Source organism: Pseudomassariella vexata, assembly GCF_002105095.1.
Source record: "Pseudomassariella vexata strain CBS 129021 chromosome Unknown BCR38scaffold_12, whole genome shotgun sequence".
Taxonomy (NCBI): Eukaryota; Fungi; Ascomycota; class Sordariomycetes; order Amphisphaeriales; family Pseudomassariaceae; genus Pseudomassariella; species Pseudomassariella vexata.
Genome location: NW_024467967.1, coordinates 148,951 through 168,450, shown reverse-complemented (window position 1 = coordinate 168,450; position 19,500 = coordinate 148,951). Strand labels below are relative to the sequence as shown.

Here is a 19,500-nt window from a genome sequence, read left to right as displayed (position 1 = left end):
CAAGGAATAGGGCTGGATTGGCAATGTGAGCATCTTGGTCGAATCTCGGAGCCTTGAGTTTCCGACTTCCTGCCCTTGTCCCTGATCCTGGACCTGGGCCCTGTTCTTGAGATTCATCATGATCATGATTATCACTAACCTTGGATTGGTAAGGTCATTATTTGCCAGCAAGACTTTAGGGCAGGCTACGGACAAGCATTTGCAACAGGACTGCTTTGCAATAACCTACCGGACAAACATGACGGATTGTCGGCTGGGTTGAAGCTCGTATAGTGGCATCCAAGTGAGGGAAATCTGCAGGCCTTCTTTGCGTTTCATGACTATACCGGCCCATTTGTAAGTTCAGTGAATGGTTATGGGTTGGCATAGTGGGTGAAGGGCATTGGCCCACTTTTCGCATTCCTCGACTACGAAGGCTAGTTAAGATACTTCCTCATCTCGGTGGGCAGTGCCAACCTGCTTCTCTCTGGGGAGTATGCTTGTTGCTCGTTTGACATCTCTAGATGCGGTGAGGGGTAAGAGGGGGGCCGTTTGCCATGTGCTATCCACCATGTTGTCGCTTGTTTGAGGTAGGATTGGGGATTACGGGGTTCAGTGGTATGGGCAGTGCTGATTGGGCATCGGATTTAACAGGTCCTACAAACACTTATCAGGTAGGGTCTTACAGCCAACAAGTTCAATGCTGAGAGGGGGGGCCTCATGCTGTGTCAAACCAGATTTATCGTATTTTTGAGGCTAGAACCTGAATCAGTGCATATTGGCTTTATTTCGCTGCACGATTATGTCACTGGTGACTCTCGAGCGCATATCGCGTGTTCTAGATGATTTCTGAAATTGGCATGCGATTTCAATGGTTGGGGTTCGCCCAGCGTTTTCCGTGGGCGTGGTTCGTTGTTCGTCGGAATAATATGAGTTGGCTGGATTCCTTCGTCTTGGTCTGCAACTACCCAGAGGTGAGCTCGGCATAGGAAAACTGCTCGCAAATTCTCCCAATAATGATTGATCTGACGCTATCCGCCACTGCCGTGAGTAGTGTTGACCTTTATCTCCGCTGGATCGTGACGGTATCCTTTGGAGCAATAACTCCGAAAGTGCACGATTCCGATGCGATCGTTCTCCGCCCGACTGTACCGCCATGATCATGTAAGTCACTGATTGGCAGGGTTTTAGACTCCCCGCGCCACTATGTCGCAGCTGTAAGCCATATCTAGTATCATTTTTGAGGTCATTCAGATGTTGCGGGACTCATTGCGAGTTCATCTCTTGTTCTTGTTCGAAGAGGCAGCCGTACCCTCATCAGGATCCAACTCGGGGAGGTGTTCTTTGGCAAGTAGCCGCTCAAATGGAATGTGAAGGATGACGCTGTCGGTAGCGACCCGATATCATCCCCGCATTATGTCGGCCCTTTGTAAATTTGCGTAACTGCTGACAGTTGTGGCGGATCCATGTCATCCTCTGGCGTCTTTCTCAGTGGATGAGAAATATGAATTACATTATGAGCTGACAATATCGAATCGAACACTACTGGTGAAGGTCGTAATGATACTCTAGTAGCTGTGTATATCCAAACTTTTAGTGGAGTTATGACATGCCAACTCTATAAACCATTGAAACAACCAATCATGGCATAAACTCAATCCGCCACAGATATGCCGTACCCTCGTCATATGGCATATAGATTTGATTAAGCTAGTTGCCAGAGAATGGGCAATGCAAGGTTTCATTAACCGTGACTTGTATTCAATGTTTTCCTCGCACTTGGTGTTAGTCGAGCTCATTCTCCTTTGATTTGCCACAATGGTCCGGGGTCATCGCAGCACCCGAGCTTTTCGTAGTGAACGTGATGCTCAGGACATCCGTATAGGAAGACGTGGATATTGCACATGATCTGGGTGGTACAGCGTGTATATGAAGATATGTATGCAGCCGAGTAATTAGTGTTAGGGAGGATTTGTTTATGTAAATTCAAAGATCAGAACAAGAAAGGAGAATTAATGAGCTAAGTCGACTTGACTTCACATAGTAAAATGGCATTTGGCTTTTATATGTTCCGTAATGGACTCTAAGACTTGTCATGCTGGACGGAATAATGGATATAAACTCGTCATCTGATACTAATGCCGCGTTCCTGGCAGATATTATTTGCTGTAGGTATCCTTGTAATAGTAGATTTGTTAACGGACTGGCGGGTTGATGGATTGAAAATACCATGGGAACTCGAAAACTCTACAATCTCAGTGACCTGGATAAATGTTTTCCGGCTCCAGGGTAGTTTTGGAAATAGTCCTAAGTTATTGAAGCAAATCAAATATAGAGATTGATTTGTATATTACTGACTAATACCAAAACACAGACATATCCATGTCATCCGAACCGCAGCAAGAACGGCAAGAAGCACCGTGGCTTGAGTGAATCTGACGGGCAGATGAGATTCAGCGTAGTACAAGATCCAGCAGCCGAAAAGCCACGACCTCTCATTCGTGGGACTCTCAAGTGGCGAACGATCTTTATAATCCCAAACCACGTGAGACCCTGCCAACGTCGAATCATCCGAGAAACGAAAATTCTCGTGCTCTCGACAGCTATCCTGCCAAAAGCTCTATATCGCAGATGGAAGTTGTCATAATTCGCCGACGAATAACGAATACATTCAACCTGCGCGTCGTCTCTCACCGAACCACGTGGTGGAGCAGCCGAAGACAGAAAATGTTTGCTCTAGTTCGGTGTTATTAACAGCAGCGGGGCTATGCTTGTGCTAGCCGGAAGATGAGTTACTCGACAGGGCGATGATAGACGAGGAAAAACCAAACATAGAGTCCTGAGATTGGGGCAGGTCAGTTTCAGAGGTAGCAAACCCAGACGGGATTGCGACCGCAACGGCTAAATCTAAGTCGTCGAAATGCGACAGCGGGAACCGACAGAGAACAGGGGTGCTGCCCAAGTCTAGCGACTACCATGGTAATTTTATATAAGCCTGTGGCAAGGGAGAAACAGTGCAGATCGGGAATCGACAGTGTTGGTTTCGGTAGAAAGTCATGATCGAAAGGGGACAAATGCGATCTGTGGCTGCTTGACTGACAACTCCTGAAGGTCAAGAGCACCAGCTTGGGGAAAGGGGAATTGATGGGTTTTTTGATTACTGCCGTTGAGTCTGGAGAAACTGGGCGCTTTAAAGGCAAGATGCAAGGTAGCCGGCTCCCGAATTCGGAGACGCTGTACCATCCAGTATGAAATCATTTCGATTGCCCATCTGTCAGTATTCAGCATTGATTGAATCGCATGTCTTTAGTGATTTCGATTCCTTGCGATGTTCTCCCCAGAACAGGCTACGTGTGTGGCGCATTTAAAAAGTACTGATACACTGGGACATTTGCTTTGCCCAATGACGAGAAGGCCTACAATTACAATGCCATCCTTGCCCTGGTGCTTGTTTGGATCCGAGGGTGGTACAGTGGTGGTTAACAATATGTTTCGACAATCCTTATCAGAATGGCGTTGTTCATGATCTGATACTAATTCATACACAATCTATCGGTGTAGAAGCTCCTCAGGAGCAAGAACACTACACAGTGCTCTGCATTGATGCCAACGTTAATGTTGGACCAAATTGACCGTCAAAAGACGAGGGACCCACTCGTTGTAGAATGAGGTATTTTTGGTAGTTATAAGGTCTGACAGTTAACACTACGAAATTCGCAATACCCGTGATGATTCAATTCTAGAAGTTCCAGTTAGCGGCTAGGTTATGGGGGTCCAAAGAGACTGGGAATCATCGGAGACTGGCTGTACAAGATTGCCCAGGTGGGGTAACTTCGTCGACTTAAAGCCACGACCCCATATGATTTGAGATGCTAGTTCCGATGCTAGCCCATTGGCCTAAGGTCAGTCCCATCGCGCTAATATGAACTACAGGCCCAACCAAACTATACTTTATTTATAGTGGATTGTTTTCAGCGGGTCTACCCCAGCAGTGGACAAAGCGGAGCTACCTGGGCACTGCGAGACCAATGCAAGTCTCAACTAGGAAACGACAACAGGTGGCGAGATGCACGGTAATATGCAATTGAAATACCGTCTATAGCAATAGTGTCCCAATGCCCTAGCGCACCGTTTTCTATCGTCCAAAGTCATCTCCATCCTGCTGTCCCCCCGTTTCCATGTGTCCTCGAACAAGTGCCCCCGGGCTTTACACCTATGATTGGCCAATTTACTAACCTGCGCACAGTGGATTCACCATGGCCCTCGGGTTTGTTTCTTTTCTTAGATCATCACGAGGCTTAAGCAGGCTGCGACGGTGCTGCAAGATAGCAAACATCTGCAGATCCAGAAGTCCTCATGCTCAAGCCATGATGGTTCTGGCCTGGAGATCTCGTCACTGATCACGACTCGTTTCTCTCACTAGTCTGTCGTCAACGGTGTTGCGTTGGCCGTGCACACAACAAGGGTTGGCCATGTTTGACCACCTGCCCTCCATCAATGTCTGGAGTCGATTACTCGATGGTCCCGGCTTTCCTGGATCCCTACCAAAAGGTGATGCCCCGTGTCTGAAGGACTGGGCCGTTGCACCAGGAACGGACTGCGGGGCAATCTATGATCTAGTATGGCATTTCCATTCCACATTTCATAAGACCTCTGCTAAATTTCCTCCTAGTGGCGATGGATTGGCGATACCTCCTCGTATGCCTGTGTTGCCGATCGCGACAGGTGGGTATGCACCGGTAAGTACCGTATTAATGCATGGATTGCTGTTTTTCCAACCCCAATCTAGAAGAACCACAAGACTACTTTCATTGGCCTATTACTCGATCCGACGATGAAACGTTTTCTCATCTGCTGCTGCTGCTATCCTGTTCTCTCCTGCCTCTGATTTTCTAATAATAAAAAGGGCTACCCCACTAATGCGAGGAGCACTGCGTGTAGCCTATTAGTTGTGCATCGTTGGGTGTTACGAGGCCCTGCAGAACCAGGTCTTTGGGTTAAGGTGTCCATCTTCAGATTAGCGCGGCCATCTCAGACATTTTCATCTGCTACTGCTGCTGCTATCCTGTTCTCTGATTTTCTAATAATAAAAAAGGGCCACCCCGCAATGCGAGGAACTCAACATGTGGCCTATTAGTGTCCGTTATTGGGATTGCAAGGCTCTTCAGAACGAGGTCTTTGGGCTAAGCTGTCCATCTCCAGTTGGCCCTGATCAACTAGCTATATCAGTGCGGCCATTTGAGATATAGTTGAACATCATTTATAAATGCGGAGCAATGACAAGGTGAAGACCCAGGCGGACCCCAACTTCAACTGAGTGAAAGTGTGAATGGTTAGTTACACCGTTCTCTTGAAGCTACCGACCCCAGCCTGGTAGGTTTTATGAGCAACAATCAACAAGCAAATACTCCTAAAGTACCTCGGGGTCTCGGCTCACCTTGGACATAGCGCGCCCGCCGGTTTCCACAGTTGGGTGCACGCTACCACGTTTGCTTTTGAGTTACATTCCACGAAGCTGTCAGAGAGTCCTTGCAGTGCCCCCCAGACGTAATACCTATATCGAGAAAGACAATCCCAACTTAGTACCCTGGCGCAACCTAGTACATGGTAGGGAAAGGGGCCATTTCAGTTTACTGTAATTTCGAAACCATCGAAATTTTGTATATCTATTGGAGCATACCTCTCATTCCTCATCGCTCCTCATCAAGGTCCTTCACTCATTTAAAGCTACTAGCATCATTCGGCCTGACCGTATAAACAGCCCTTGCAGACGAGTTCGAAATCTCAAGTTTCACCATGGACCATCCTCCCAAAGATAAGCACGTGGGCTTCGATGAAGACTTCGACTTCGGAAGCCAGCCCGTCTCGTGTTCTTCCTCGTCCATTGGAAGCAGCTTCTCCACCACTGCGTCCACCGCCTCTTCATATACCACCAACGGACCCTTCACACCGACTTCTGCATCGCGCTGCTCAACACCACAGCAAGTCCTTCCCTTTGACCACGTCACCTGCCAGTCATCCACGGGCTATGAAATACACCCCGCATTCCAAAGATCTGACGGACTTGCTTCAGCCTATATCAAACCAGAAGCGCGCGACAGTCTCACAGGAATACCTGACAAGAGGAATACACTGCCCATCATGGAATACAACTATGACAGCGTCCTGTCATCCACTTTGACGCCTCAAGGCCTGGAGACGAACGGGATGGACTCTTACCCATACTCAAACCCGATGACCAACCCGCCGTTCCACCTGCCCACACCTTCATACACAACAGACACCACATTCGACAACTCTGTCTGGCACTGCCAAGATGACACCCATATGATGTTCTTTGAGAGATATGACCCCCAGGTCATGAAACCCTCACCAGTACAGAACATGGCCATGCGGGACAGGAATTACGTTCCCCAATCCTACCTGGCTAGCAACGGTAGGCGGCGGCTCTCAATAGAACACGCACAGCAGAGAACGGGAGCACTCAACCGCGCACAATCCCGACTCACCAACCGTCCTCACAGTTTTAAACGTGAAAGCTACCACAACAAGCTGGCCTCTGGAGTGCAGAAAATCCCGGCCGGTACATTTAAGTGCACTCTGCCGAACTGCACGGCAAGGCGGGCGTTCAAGCGCTCAGAGCACCTCAAGAGACACATAACCACCGCTATGTAAGTTTCTACCTCAACCTACACATGCAACCAAGATCTAAGAAGGTACTAACATCTCCACAGCTGCCATAACCCTGACATAGACTCGGTATCGGAAGTGTGCATCTTCTGCAGCAAGAAATTCAACCGGCGCGACAACTGGCGCCAACACCTCAAGCTGCACACGATGAAGGGCCGGTCCATCTCGCGCACTGACTTTCACCCGAAAGCACAGGAGCTCTATGACGAGGAGATGAGGAAGACGAAACATCGCAGCCAGTTCAAGAAGGGGGCCGCCGCGGCGGAGCTCAAGGAGTAGAATGAGTGTTAACGCCAACTGCTTCCTTCTCCCAATACCTCCGCTTTATATGCATCTTCATGTTTTCTTCTTCTGTTGTCTTCCAAAGCGGCACAAACGCATAAAGCAGGTGTCAAATACCATGACGGCTCGTTTCTCATTTTGCTTGGCTTGACTTCTAGGCCAGAAGCTGGATTTACTGGTACAACTAGAACATTGGGATCGGTGGCTCAGGCAAACATGTTACAGGCGGAGTTCGTTCGACTTTTTGGTTAGGGAAAGATGATATCTTTTTCACATATCTTGACTTTATGTTTTGTTTTTTTAGGATCATTGCGCTTCACACATTCAGGAGGTTGGGGGTTCTTGACATTACTTGGGTGGGGAAGGATGGCAACAAATGCACTGGCGTCCCGTTTGCATGATTGCTGACAACTGTGATCTTTTGGGGTCCTGGGGAGCAAAAGACAATCGACGGATTCAACAAAGTGTTTTCACTGTATCACCAACTTCTCGTTAGCCTCGGAGGCAGGACCTGGTTGCCGCCGAGTTTGCTCCAAGCCCCTCTCACTTGTTTGGGGGGACTCGGAAGGCGTAGGTACATGTGCAGCTTGTACCATATCATTATCAGTTGCAGCCATGGAGCAACCTGGTAAAATCTTAGATATCTACCTCAAGACTTGTTTGCTTTCCATCTTCCTCGTCTACTTGCACCTTTTGCGAATGATTCCATATCTCTGTCGCTAGGAATCCGTCTGCTGTTCTTCTACACGCGACATGCGCATCATTTTGAATGGCACATCCACACACATCCACAGAAGCCTTTGACGCGACGGAATTGGGGCTGCATCGAGACCATGCCACCCCCACGAACCAAGGTACTGAAAGAGTGCCCCCCCTGTCTCAGATATGCGGTGCTCTCCCACTAGAATATGGGCTAGGCTAGGTCAAGTCAGGTTGCCATCCGCTAGTCTGGAAAGAGTAATGGTGTAGCCCCAGGCTTTCGACATACAGAACCGCTCCCGATGGCACAATTGCTACAAAACATTGGAATCTTTCACGTACATTCCACCTATCTGTCCGCCAATTCAATGACTAAATACCCTGATGGGTGTCTTGACTTGGAGTTTGGGGGGGAGAGGGGAATGGTGGAGAGAACCTGAAGTACACCATTCACATCAGAAAATGCGCGTGTTCAGTTCCCGATTAGCGGATGATGCATCACACGTTGCCGCTTAGAGATCAAATCACGTGCTACTGCTATTTGTGATCTTCACAAGGATAGGGTACACACCGCAAGTCCCCCCCAGTCCAATCCAATCCAGGAAGTAAGACGCCAGATTTGCTGGTGGTCAACGGCCGCGGCTAACGCTGCAAAAGTACAAGAAGAGCCGCAAAGTATCAGGGGCCGAGATCAGCAGGCAAGCTTGGCAATAGGAGACAGAAAAGGCGTCAAAGTGGTGGTGTGCGCCAGCGCATCAATGCTTGCGTGCTGGTCTGACAGCAGGGTTCACCGAGGGCTATCTGTCCATGACTTGCAGGACGAGCTTGCATGATGCAGTTGCAAACAAGAATGGAAATAAATTCCCGGGCTTACCGCCCCAAGCGTTGTATGTAGCTTCCATCGACACCTGATAACCTGTGCAGCGCAGCCGATCCACACACACCAAACTAGGACTGGAAAGAAAAAAAGGTATTTGGCTGTTGGCGAAGTTTCAGCTTACGGCATCCCTATGGAATCCCTCTAAACTAACATTATTGCCAAATTAGACTTGGTAAAACGCCACGGCCCGACGAAAGTTCACGGCTCTCGGCATATTTATCCTGGATAAAACTAACGTCAACGTCTCGGGATCTTCGTGGATTGCGGGGTGACTGACAGGCTTGACAGGTTTGGGGCTGAACTGCAACATGGAAATGTTGGCCAGGAAGAGGAACGGGGATTGGCCTCACCCGGCGGTTGGCAGTGCTTGTCAGTGTGTATGCAGCTGCCCTCAGCCTGCCCACGGTGGGGCAGTGGTGCCCCTGCTGGGCTGTGGGATGGATGGCCATTTGCATTTCAAATAAATTGGGTGCATGAGCTAGACCCGATGGTTTGGAACATTCACTTAAAAGGGGTTCAATATGGGCGGAGCGGACTTAGTCAACTCGAGAGACAAACAAGCTGCAATGAAGTTTGTCAAATCTGTTGAAGCTATTGCCGTGCCTGTTCTTAATGACATAAACATCCGGATTTTAGTTGGCAATAGTCACGGTTTATCTGCTCGAAATCTTTTTATGCTGAAATAATATTATGCGGCCGTACTCTATCAGATATGGTAAAGCGTTCCGACCGTCTGGAACCGCCCGGTCGGAACTCATTTCTTCAACCAAGGCTTGTCATGCCGGTAGGCGAATAAATGCGCCACATACCTGCTTTGTGACGTGTGTCACACTTGAGGTATGCTTTAATTCTCACCTACACCTGTCAAGTCCGTAGAGTTCCAGTGTCGCGCATGGTCAGTAAGTGGTCAGATCAACTGCGTCGATCGGATGCACGTGGTATTGGTGGATATTGACAATCACCAGCCGTCGGCGGTGTAGAATCTTCGTCACTATCTTCAATATACATTCCGACCATACACTCGGCCACATCGGGCCAACAAAGACTCAAGTGGATAACGCGGCATATGAGTCAAACCACCGGTGGAAGTTTTTCGGCCGATATGCTGCACGTGGTCATTGAAGGAGTTGGACTAATAGATGCTGTACGACCTGCGACACGACACAACACAATTCATGTAGGTAATTCGGTGAATGGTTTCCCGAGTTGTCAAGTGCCTTCTCGGCCAGTATCCGAGTCCGTTACAGCTTCTTGATTTGAAAGAAATTCAGTAGTGCTGGCGGTCGATGACCAAGTCCTTTCGGTAGGTTCGTTCGGTCAATGGCCTACAAAGATTTCCATTCAAGACAGGCCACAGATGTCGGTGGGACTTTCATGGTAATGGGAGTAGGCAACTGGTCTCATAATATTGGCCTCAGTGCTATTGAGTCATATATCTCTTTGCAATGCTGCGATGAGGATTTTGTGGGCTTTTTCCCTGTTGCGTTAGCAGCATCTCATGACTAGTCGTTGGTTTTGTGAAACATCCTCGTGTAAACACCCTTAAAATAGTAAGCCACATTAATCTTGAACGATTAGGAGGCTATTGGATGTTCATCATTGATATATAGCTGAAGCCATCGTTTATAGTCAGCTTGTTGCTCCAAAGTTGGCTTATATATCCATTCCGGAGGTAAAAGGTATCGAGCTACCATACGCACGATATATGTCGCCTTAGGGGAGCAGCATGGTGAGGCTGCGACGTACACATACGAAACCGTGGATGTCCTGATTTGAGAATAGGAACTGAAACCTGCTTACAAACTCGCTCTCAGGTGTAGCGTGCTGTCAACTAGTTAAGTGTACCTAAATCTGGAACATAAGAGACAGGGTAGCGACCCTTTAAACAGAGAGTAAGCCTATGATTCACCGATCCAATCGTTTACTCTAATCTTACAGTGCCGGCACATTGCCTAGCATCTTGGTGCGGATGACCAACCTATATTGCATATATAAATGGTTATAGTGGAGGAGTATATCTGGTTGGAAAAACAGTATACTTGATACAGTCAATTAATAGAATTATATATTATTATTATTAAATACGCCGTAGGCTCGAAGCCCCCGGTACCTCTACTAGTACTCCCGTATGTCAAACCGTGCCCTAATGGCTGGACTAAATACATACGCTGCGTCGTCGGTTCGCCCTATTGGCGACTGCGTTACGTCCACTACCATACTACGTTGGTTCTCAACCTACCAACAAAGTCCCCCCTGAGAAGATCGATGCTATCTGGGCCTTGAAGCTGTCCGACCCGTCCCTAGCAGCCACCTTACAGTAGTCCCACTAACTACTGGTTCTCCTGTTGCCGTTGCGAGGTCTCTGCGAGAGTATAGTGGCCGTGGTGCGATGGCGGCCCGTAATCGTTCCCTCGGTCCTTCCAACAGCCCGCAAAAGAGGATTACGTGCTCTGCCGTCTCAGGGGCGTCGCCACAGCGGCATAGCGGCGAGTACACGCCAAAAGCCCCTGTCTTGAATAAGAAGGCTGCTAGTCCTATTTTTTCCGTCCTGATCTGGCACAGCGTAGACGCCTCCAGTCGGTTCAGGCCGAAATACCTGCCCCCTTTCGGTATCTGCATCGAAGGGCCCTCCGGTTCCTCAGCGATAGCGCGTCGCTGGCGATCGTGATGCTCTGCTCCGGTGAGCCATCTCTTCCTCCAGTGGCCGAGGAGGTGAATTATATATGTAACAGAAATACTATCGAACTAGAGTTATTGCACGGTATTATAGATTTCAGCAAGGCCCAGAACTTAAAATGGTCTTGGATCACATCATTCAATCTACGCTCAAGAAAAACCAATATGGTAAATTTCATAACAGTCCTAATAATACTCGAACGAATGAAAAGCTTTTGCAGCTTTCTGTATCTCCGTATCATAGCCCTAGATTATACTCGCTTTAGGTTCCTTTATTCGCATCTGCATTATCTCGAGCAGCTCAACCATTTCAATTTTCGATCTGTATTCTGCCCAGCAGTCTAACACTCGGTTGAGGTCATCCGAGTTATTGCATAACTCGACCAAGAACCCATCCCGAACGCCAACTAGAATGAATTTCTAGAAGGACTAGTTAAGTCGGCTGCAAGACCTGTCACTGTCCATGTTGTCCATGTAGCATATGTGTATAGCGCAGGTTTCCAGTATTGAAACAAACACCCTTGGGCCTTGATTATGTCCATTGGGTCCGGCGGATGTTGAAGTGAATCGAAGAGCATCTTGGTACAATCAGTCGCTGTTCGCTTCTCTTTGAATCACTGGAGACTTTGCCATATTTTGAATTGCGTCTCATTGTTGAGTTTCTTAGCATCGTTGTGAAATTGAATCATTAGCACCGAGATCGCGGTATCGTAGAGGAATTCGTATTTCTCGATCAGCTGAATTTGCGCTGCGAACCGGTCCGTAAAGTCGGGGAACCTGGATTTGAGAATATGAGAGTCTTCACCCAAACTGACTTTGAGATCTATCTCGAACGCCTTTCCACCTTTCCGTAATGAAATCCGACAGACTTTCATCAAGTTGTCGACCTCAACCTCTGGGTGTTCTCTGGGTCGCTCAACATGTTTTCCCCGAGCCACCTCAGGCTCCTCAGCACCGTCTATGGCCTTTTGAACTTGACGCAAAATATGACGTTGTTTGCGACGTCCCAACGCTACTTCGGCCACGGTAGTGATGACACATTTTCATAACTGTATAAGCGCTAATTCGAAGTCAGATCCATGATAGCTCAGCAAATGCTACCAAATGCACTATAAGTACTAAAATGTAGCTGATATGGGGCTAGTATGAACATTGCTACGGCTTTATTTTGTGCTGTTCATTAGCCTGACGACATCGACTATCAACAAGGCACGAGATCTGATGATGCAATCAACGACCCAACAAACAAATCAACCCATTAAATGCAATTTTCTGTCTTTGGGGTAGTATTGTCATACGATCTTGTGCATACGTGCACGTCAGATGAATGGAGCTTTCGACATTTTGCAAGAGGCCCAGGGGCTCAGGGGGTTGATTTCTTGAGATTCGTTAGCTTTGCACTCTAGCCCTGGCGATTGTGACAGCTGTTTTGGAATTGTACAAGGCAAATGCCAAAATGTATTTTTTGAATAAAGAACCATCAAGTCAGCACACCAGGGGTGGCCACATGATTTATTGGTTGATTTGGTTGCTGAGGCCCGTGGTTAACCCGGCAGACGCAGGTATTTGGGGCATTTCGAAGTGGCAGTGCAATGGGCATAACGTCAATCAGTCAACCAAATCAGCCTTGAATATTGAAACCATAAACCCCTCACATTAACCATCACCCTCACGCATTATCTATTTCATATTACCTTCTTTCGGATGTGGTGCGATCACTTGAAATATGGAGGTTCTACCCTCATATGAAGAGGCGACCAATGCACCGGACTGGCTCGGGCTCGTAGCTCCGACCATACCTGCGAGCCAGTGGCGACGATGCTGCCTGGTGAACACACATTTCTATCGCCAATTTGCGCCCCGTCTATGGCTAGACCCGTTGGTAACAGTCAGAGAGTTAGGGCTTCATCCAAATGATGGTAAGAATTCTTTATCGGCAATTACTGGTTGTCGCAAACCCCTCGGCCCCTGTTCAGGCACTTGCCCCCACCCGGGATGTACTGCAAGCTCACATCTGGTTTAGATCTTGCTTGGTATCGCTACTTCATCAGCAAACACATAAAGTCGGTGCGACCTAGCACACGAGGATTAGTCCGGTCACTGGACTTCCGGAAATTTGCTCAGTTGGCATCCGGACTTTACTCTACCGAAGCCAGCGAAAGGGCTATCTCGGAGAGCTTCAAGGATCTCCCGCGCATCTTTCCGGGCCTGCTATGCCTACTCGTAGACGGCCACCCGGAGCTTGACCCTGGAAGTCTGATACAAAACTCGGGTGCTAATTTACCAAGGCTGTCTCAGTCGTCATTACAGCTTCTCGATTTGGCCCATTGTCCCACCGAGTTGTCGCCGAAGCTCTTTATGTCCGACTATCTCAGGGACTTGGTCTACCTTGATGTGTGTTTCACTCCTGGATCGGTCAAAACTGCTGTTAAATCATCACTGAACCCAGGATGTCTTCCCGAGCTCAGAGTATTGAAGGTACAAGGTCGCGAAATGGATGATGCGACGGCATCATTATTGTTCCGCACCTTTCAGCGACGCCTGTGGACTCTTGATATCTCCCACAATAAGTTGACAGATGCAAGTATCGACACCCTACTTTCGACATGTTTCTCTTCGATATCCTATCATTCCGACTCACATTTCCAAACCGAAGGGAAATTGGTCCGTCCACGAGATGTCGGTACCACAAACCATGGCCCCTTTGTTTTCGTCGAGGAATCCCAGTTCAGTGCCACCTTCGGCCATCCCGATAGCTTCATGTCGGATGCTCCGTCATACTCAAGGCGGGCAGATCGACAAGCCCTTCAAGAATGGCAAGTTGCACGGTTAGATGGTCTCGAAAGCCGAAAACAGGACCACGCGGACGAAATCAAGCGGTTGCTCCTGCGCGACGCGATCGCCCAATCCGTCACTACATCAGGAGAACTTCATCAAAATGTACGAGCGAGCCAGAGTGGTATTACGCACATCTACCTGAATGGAAACAGCTTCACATCAACGGGCGTTGAGAGGCTGCTCCGTGCCTCGTCCGGTCGATTGGAACATTTCGAGTGCGACTCGCCACGCTTCCTACCTGCATGCGTATGCGCGCGTGGCGTCCTCCCGAGATCAATACAGGTTTTCGGCTTGCTCGGTTCCTCGCACCTCTTCCGCCCTGTCATGTCATCGAATCTGCGCTCACTCCGAATCCACCATTCCCTTATTACTAATGTGCCGTGTCTCAAAGCAGACACGTTCACTGCCAGAACGGCAGCGTTGCTTGCTGAAACTTTGTTTCGTGAACGGATGGCGATGGCGTATCCATTGACATTTATCCCGAACATGAATCCTCGGATTTCCTCCATCACACTGACAGGCATCCCAGCCCGTTCAGTTGGCCCCCTAATTGATGAGATTATCCGATTCTTGGACCTGGCGTCGGCGCAACAACAGGCTATTGACGAAACGCGTAGCATGTTCCGCCGTGGCGGTCCAACAGTTCTAACTGGCCTTCGTCACATTCGCCTCGAGTTGGAACCCGATCACTCCGCCGAGTCGCCGAGCATGTCGGGGTGTGCTAACAACAATGTAGATCAGCTCCTGGATCTGGCCAGCGACAATTTTGGAGACAGCTCATCCGGTCTCCTCGATAATTACTCGTGGGGAATAACTTCACGGAGCCGTGCACCCGTTGCTGCTTCGCCATATCCTCGATCGAGAGACAATGAGATCGTGTCACCTCCCAGTCCTAACCTTCCCACGTTTTGCCATGCGGACGTCGACGGTGATTATATCACCCATCGCGTCGACTCAAGGGACTCATGGAACCGCAACGTCTTCTCACTTCCAGTGTGGATCGGGAATGGCATCCCTGGTCCTCATGCTGCTGTGAACGAGTACATGAATAACCTGCGAAACCCGGGATTGCACACCAACGTAGGACCTGCGTCACCAAATCACGTCGCCGCCGGAGTCCCTTGCGGCTCCTACATCTTCTACGCGGCATGGGACTCCATGATCTATCCGAAACAACCGCCCGATGCGAAGAGCATAGCAACTTCGCTGGGTCAACTGAAAGACGTCGGTGCCGCGATCAAGGCGTATCGTCTTAGGACGAGGGGAACGGCTGATCATTGGACGGGGAAGCTCGAGCTGGTGCGGACGGATAGCACGACGCGCTATCTATCTTCGGACTACTGGCGTTGAAGTCACCATCGACACCTGCAACCGGACATTGATAATATCCACAGGTTGTCTGAATGTTGTCTTAATATGTACAAGAAGATCCAAAATCTGATCCCCACTCGCAAGCCAACCGGAAACACTGGCTGGTATATGGAAGCGCTCGTCATCTAACTGAGTGAAAAAGAGTACGCGCTAGTCTTCAACACTGCATTCGACCCAGTGAACGGCTCGGTTCCCGCTCCGGCACTCAGTAGGTACTGGCTTGTGGGCATACCCTGGTTGCCAGTGAGGTACTTGACGAAGCTGTTGATGTCGCCGCTGAAGCTAGTCTGCTGGCTCGACGCAACGAAGGAAAACACCGTCATCTGACCGTTAACGCCCTTGTAAAGGCTCCAGCTCACGCCTTCGATGGTGACGGTCGCGATGGCGCTGCCGCTGGACGAGATGGGGCCTGCACCGCCCAGGGCCGCAAGCCAGATCATGATCTCGTATTCGGCATTGCCGCTAGCGCTAGATGAAGTGAAGAGGTCGTAGGCTACGTTGGCGATTATAGAAGTACCTGTGTAGCTGAGCGTCAAGTTAGCCATGTGTCAAACTGAAGGGAGGACCAGCAGGCAGACAGGCTGGCCTGTTGGTAGGTTGTTTACTCACCTCCACTTCCAAGTCGAGGGTAGTTTGGATATAGCCGATAGCTGCTTGGACGCAATAGACGTTACGACATTAGCGTACGACTTGACGTTGTACGGTCCGCCGGCCCATGTCCATGACGTGCTCCAGACCAGGCTGCTTCCCGACAGGCCCGTCAACGTTGTGCATTGACTGCCAGACGTCGCGGCCGCCTCGCCCCATAGGTTGTTGTAGACGATGTAGGCACCTGTTGTGGCCGAGTCCCATTGGCCGCAGTAGGTGCTCGCGCGCTTCTCGATGGTAGGTGTTGGGGTTGCTAAGCCCAGGCCGGCGAGGGAGGCGGCCGTTGCGAGGAGGGAGAACTTCATGGTGGGCTGGGTCGCTAGGTTGGAGATGAGGAACAAGGGTACCAGTGGGGAGTTTTTGATGAGGAGTTAGCGATGAAGGAATGATGTTCGTTATCTCTATTGTGATATATCCGGCAGCGGCACTGATCCTTTTAAACGTCCCTTTCGAGATCCATGACTTCGAGGTGTCATTGTTGGACGACCGTCCACCTCATGGTTGCATCGCCGCTCAACTCATTTCACGACTCACGGCAAGCAAAGTCGTATCTGCACGTAGAGTGAAACATCTCAAAGTCAAAGATAATTTTCCCTCCATCGAAACGCCTCGGTTTGCTGGAGCCTCCTTGTCCGTCTACCGAGTACGGCCTAGATTGCGGGGAACGTTCAAGTACCACGATTGGCGGAATCACCTTACAGCTTATGCGACGACATTTAAAGGAAACAGGGATTGCATTTTGGAGGCTTGGTAGGGTCCGGAGAGAGAGTTTTGGGATTTCTGTTGCGAAAGAGGGACGGGTTACATCGGGGGTTCACATAGGGAGACGAGTTAATTAGGGTGGAAAATTTGATGATATGGGTTGATTCGAGCACATGATGGTTGAACGATGAAACTGGCTGTTAATGTGACTGGCTCATTTGAAAGGCCGGGTGTGCCAAGTGGTTGAGAGGAGGGCTGTAAGGAAGAACTTGTTGTGAGCTTCTAGAATGAGTTGGACTTGTTTGGCAAGCAGTTTCAAGCCAGGAAGATCTGAACAGAATCGGCCTCAGTCATCACAAGGAGCTGTGGTAGTCTCATGGCAGCTCGGTGTTTACCACTCCATCACTCGAGTTGTGATTTTGCATCTTGTCTCATCGAGTTCGCAGCAGTGCTCGTCGGTTCGATACTGCTCCGCACTTCAGAGCTCGTCGGGTCCAAATGAAGACGATGCTAAATATTTTGAGCAGGCAATTGACCTGTGTTGGCATGATAATGGACTATGGAAACTTCGTAGCATTGGAAGCAGCCGATTGTTATGACCAGGCTTCATTGCAGTCAACTGAGCGTAAAGTTGTGAGAGGTGAATACACTAACAATTGCGACAGATACGCTCGGTCCATAAATGCCGTCACACCTCGGCTGTTGGTAGTGTTCCCCACAGTAGCTTGCAGATTCCACTTGGAGACAACCTGGGGAAGCGCGGGGAAACATATGATCTCCATTCCAAGGTCAGCTTCCTGGCATTACAGAGGATGAATTGCTCTGTCAACAACAATAAAGCCCTCACCAATGACCTTTGGTCTTGTGTTCCAAGATGTCGACTCCCAAGGAAAGAGTTGAAGCGCTAGGGAAGCAGCTGCAATCGGGTGCCACTTTCGAGGGCATGCCGGTTGTGAAAACGGTCGCGGGTTCTGCAAACGAATTGCGATTGGATAGCAAAGTGGTAATTATCACTGGTACGAGAATCAGCTAAACCCGGATTGTCTGGATACTGAGCGTATGTTGATCTCATTTGCATCAGGCGCCAATTCGATACTCGGAATTGGTCGAGCGAGCGCGCACCAATTCGCCGCGAATGGCGCCAAAGCCATCTACATCTGCGACTACGACGAGAGTAACCTGGGTAAACACAAGCGCGAGATCAACTCTATATATCCCAATGTCCATATCCACGTTCGCCGTTTCGATGCCGCAGAGGAGAAGGCGGTGCAAGAGGTCGTGGAAGACGCGATAAGCAAATACGGAAGACTCGATGTGTTCTTTGCGAATGCTGGCATTGTTGGCCCGCATGCACATTTCAAGGATGTGTCGAAGGATGATTTCATGAAAGTAATGGAAACAAATGTCGCAAGGTCAGTTGGTTATATGTGAAAGTTGAAGATGCATAAGCTGAATGATCACAGTGTCTTCCTCGCGGCGAAACATGCAGCCCCGGCCATGATGAAGACATCAAGCGACAAAAAGGTCTCGTCTGGGAGCATCATCGGCACCGCTTCAGTTGCCGGGATCAGGTCGAACGCCGGATCAACACCCTATTCCGCAGCCAAGGCAGGCGTCGTGTCGCTCGCGCAGACTTGCGCATACCAGCTTGCTGGAACCAACGTTCGCGTCAACGCAATATGTCCCGGCATCATCGAGACGGGCATGACGGCACCGACTTTCGAAGCAGCGCGAGCACGGGGAACGGAGAAGAAAATTGGGCAGCTGAATCCCCTGAAGCGATATGGTGTCGCCGACGAGATTGCACGTGTCGCATTGTTCCTCGCGAGTGATGAGGCAAGTTATGTCAATGGCCAGGCTTGGGCGGTCGACGGAGGCCTCAGTGCAGGTCATCCCTATGTTATTGGGAAACTGGCATAAGGGCAGTGAGGTATCATTTTCATTGAGGTACTGGATCGTGGAAAATAGGTCGAACTCTGGATGGCGTTCGGACGGATGTTCTCCCTGGATCGGGATGTCATGTTCTTGGACGGAAGGCGAACGGTCGTGTTTCTCCACCCTTACCCTGAAGCTTCTCCACAATGCTGATGACTACGTCGCTTGAATCACGCTTGCATTTACATCTCGATCATGGTTGCCCGCTTCCGAGGGATCTTCAATGGAGTGCCACAGCCATTGCCGCATTCCCGCCTTCTTTCCACATGTACCTTTGACGATTTGTCAATTAGTCCGTTGCTTGACCGATTCAGAAACATGCATGCACCCTGTAGGTACAGTAGCCCACCAAACAACCATCGTCCCAACTGCCGAGACGATCGACCCGGAGTATGATTGGCGTCCTGTCCGCCTCTATCCTCCAGATTCCCTATGCTGGAGAATTTGTATGCCAGATACTTGTTCTCAGTTGATCCACATGAAACATAAAGCCCCAAAAGGATGTTTTTATCGTGACTTCGGTCTGCCTAGGCCTGTACTGGTGATCGGGCAAACGACTGTGAGCTTCTCAAATGGCATTATTCAGTTTTGACCGAATTTGGCGTCGATCTACGTCTTCATCGAAAATAGGAGCCGCGTACGCTCGCCTACATCCTGACGTCTCTGGTCCCTTGTCGCGTCAAACACTTCCCTGGTTGATGATTAAACATCTTACCTTCCTCGAAGTCTTTAGCGCCATTAGGGGCACCATTGTCATGCGTTAGTGATCCGTTTGCTGCCATTGGACGATACTTGGCTTA

The 19,500-nt window shown here is 49.4% G+C and overlaps 5 protein-coding genes across 5 annotated transcripts; 3 read left to right on the top strand and 2 right to left on the bottom strand.

The window, feature by feature from the left end:
• Window positions 1–5,775: 5,775 nt before the first annotated feature.
• BCR38DRAFT_488137 (uncharacterized protein) lies at window positions 5,776–6,948 on the top strand (the record flags this gene model as incomplete). The annotated part of the gene is made up of 2 exons (XM_040864235.1): window positions 5,776–6,650; window positions 6,714–6,948. 2 exons carry the CDS (start codon window positions 5,776–5,778, stop codon window positions 6,946–6,948), a joined length of 1,110 nt encoding a protein of 369 aa, XP_040712386.1.
• A 1,310-nt stretch (window positions 6,949–8,258) lies between these two features.
• On the bottom strand, window positions 8,259–9,095 carry BCR38DRAFT_443449 (uncharacterized protein). The gene is made up of 2 exons (XM_040860872.1): window positions 8,698–9,095; window positions 8,259–8,620 (listed from the first exon to the last, which is right to left on the bottom strand). The coding sequence occupies exons 1-2, from the start codon at window positions 8,983–8,985 to the stop codon at window positions 8,438–8,440; spliced, it is 471 nt and encodes a 156-aa protein (XP_040712385.1). The 5' UTR covers window positions 8,986–9,095; the 3' UTR covers window positions 8,259–8,437.
• A 3,837-nt stretch (window positions 9,096–12,932) lies between these two features.
• BCR38DRAFT_350282 (uncharacterized protein) lies at window positions 12,933–15,394 on the top strand (the record flags this gene model as incomplete). The annotated part of the gene is made up of 2 exons (XM_040856553.1): window positions 12,933–13,125; window positions 13,230–15,394. 2 exons carry the CDS (start codon window positions 12,933–12,935, stop codon window positions 15,392–15,394), a joined length of 2,358 nt encoding a protein of 785 aa, XP_040712384.1.
• Window positions 15,395–15,467: 73 nt separating this feature from the next.
• Window positions 15,468–16,631, bottom strand: BCR38DRAFT_51205 (endoglucanase A precursor). The gene is made up of 2 exons (XM_040865042.1): window positions 16,025–16,631; window positions 15,468–15,940 (listed from the first exon to the last, which is right to left on the bottom strand). Exons 1-2 carry the CDS (start codon window positions 16,366–16,368, stop codon window positions 15,541–15,543), a joined length of 744 nt encoding a protein of 247 aa, XP_040712383.1. The 5' UTR covers window positions 16,369–16,631; the 3' UTR covers window positions 15,468–15,540.
• A 903-nt stretch (window positions 16,632–17,534) lies between these two features.
• Window positions 17,535–18,804, top strand: BCR38DRAFT_51194 (short-chain dehydrogenase). Its single transcript, XM_040865040.1, has 3 exons — window positions 17,535–17,781; window positions 17,847–18,177; window positions 18,229–18,804. The coding sequence occupies exons 1-3, from the start codon at window positions 17,640–17,642 to the stop codon at window positions 18,683–18,685; spliced, it is 930 nt and encodes a 309-aa protein (XP_040712382.1). The 5' UTR covers window positions 17,535–17,639; the 3' UTR covers window positions 18,686–18,804.
• Window positions 18,805–19,500: the final 696 nt, after the last annotated feature.

What these genes read in the sequence shown, in the direction of transcription:
- BCR38DRAFT_443449 (XM_040860872.1), bottom strand. Translation starts at nt 8,985, where the DNA reads ATGCAAATGGCCATCCATCCCACAGCCCAGCAGGGGCACCACTGCCCC. An exon ending in GCCGTGGCGTTTTACCAAGT is followed by an intron (nt 8,621 to 8,697) that starts CTAATTTGGCAA and finishes ACAGCCAAATAC; the next exon opens with CTTTTTTTCTTTCCAGTCCT.
- BCR38DRAFT_51205 (XM_040865042.1), bottom strand. Translation starts at nt 16,368, where the DNA reads ATGAAGTTCTCCCTCCTCGCAACGGCCGCCTCCCTCGCCGGCCTGGGC. An exon ending in CCCTCGACTTGGAAGTGGAG is followed by an intron (nt 15,941 to 16,024) that starts GTGAGTAAACAA and finishes CTTGACGCTCAG; the next exon opens with CTACACAGGTACTTCTATAA.
- BCR38DRAFT_51194 (XM_040865040.1), top strand. Translation starts at nt 17,640, where the DNA reads ATGTCGACTCCCAAGGAAAGAGTTGAAGCGCTAGGGAAGCAGCTGCAA. An exon ending in CAAAGTGGTAATTATCACTG is followed by an intron (nt 17,782 to 17,846) that starts GTACGAGAATCA and finishes CATTTGCATCAG; the next exon opens with GCGCCAATTCGATACTCGGA. An exon ending in ATGGAAACAAATGTCGCAAG is followed by an intron (nt 18,178 to 18,228) that starts GTCAGTTGGTTA and finishes GAATGATCACAG; the next exon opens with TGTCTTCCTCGCGGCGAAAC.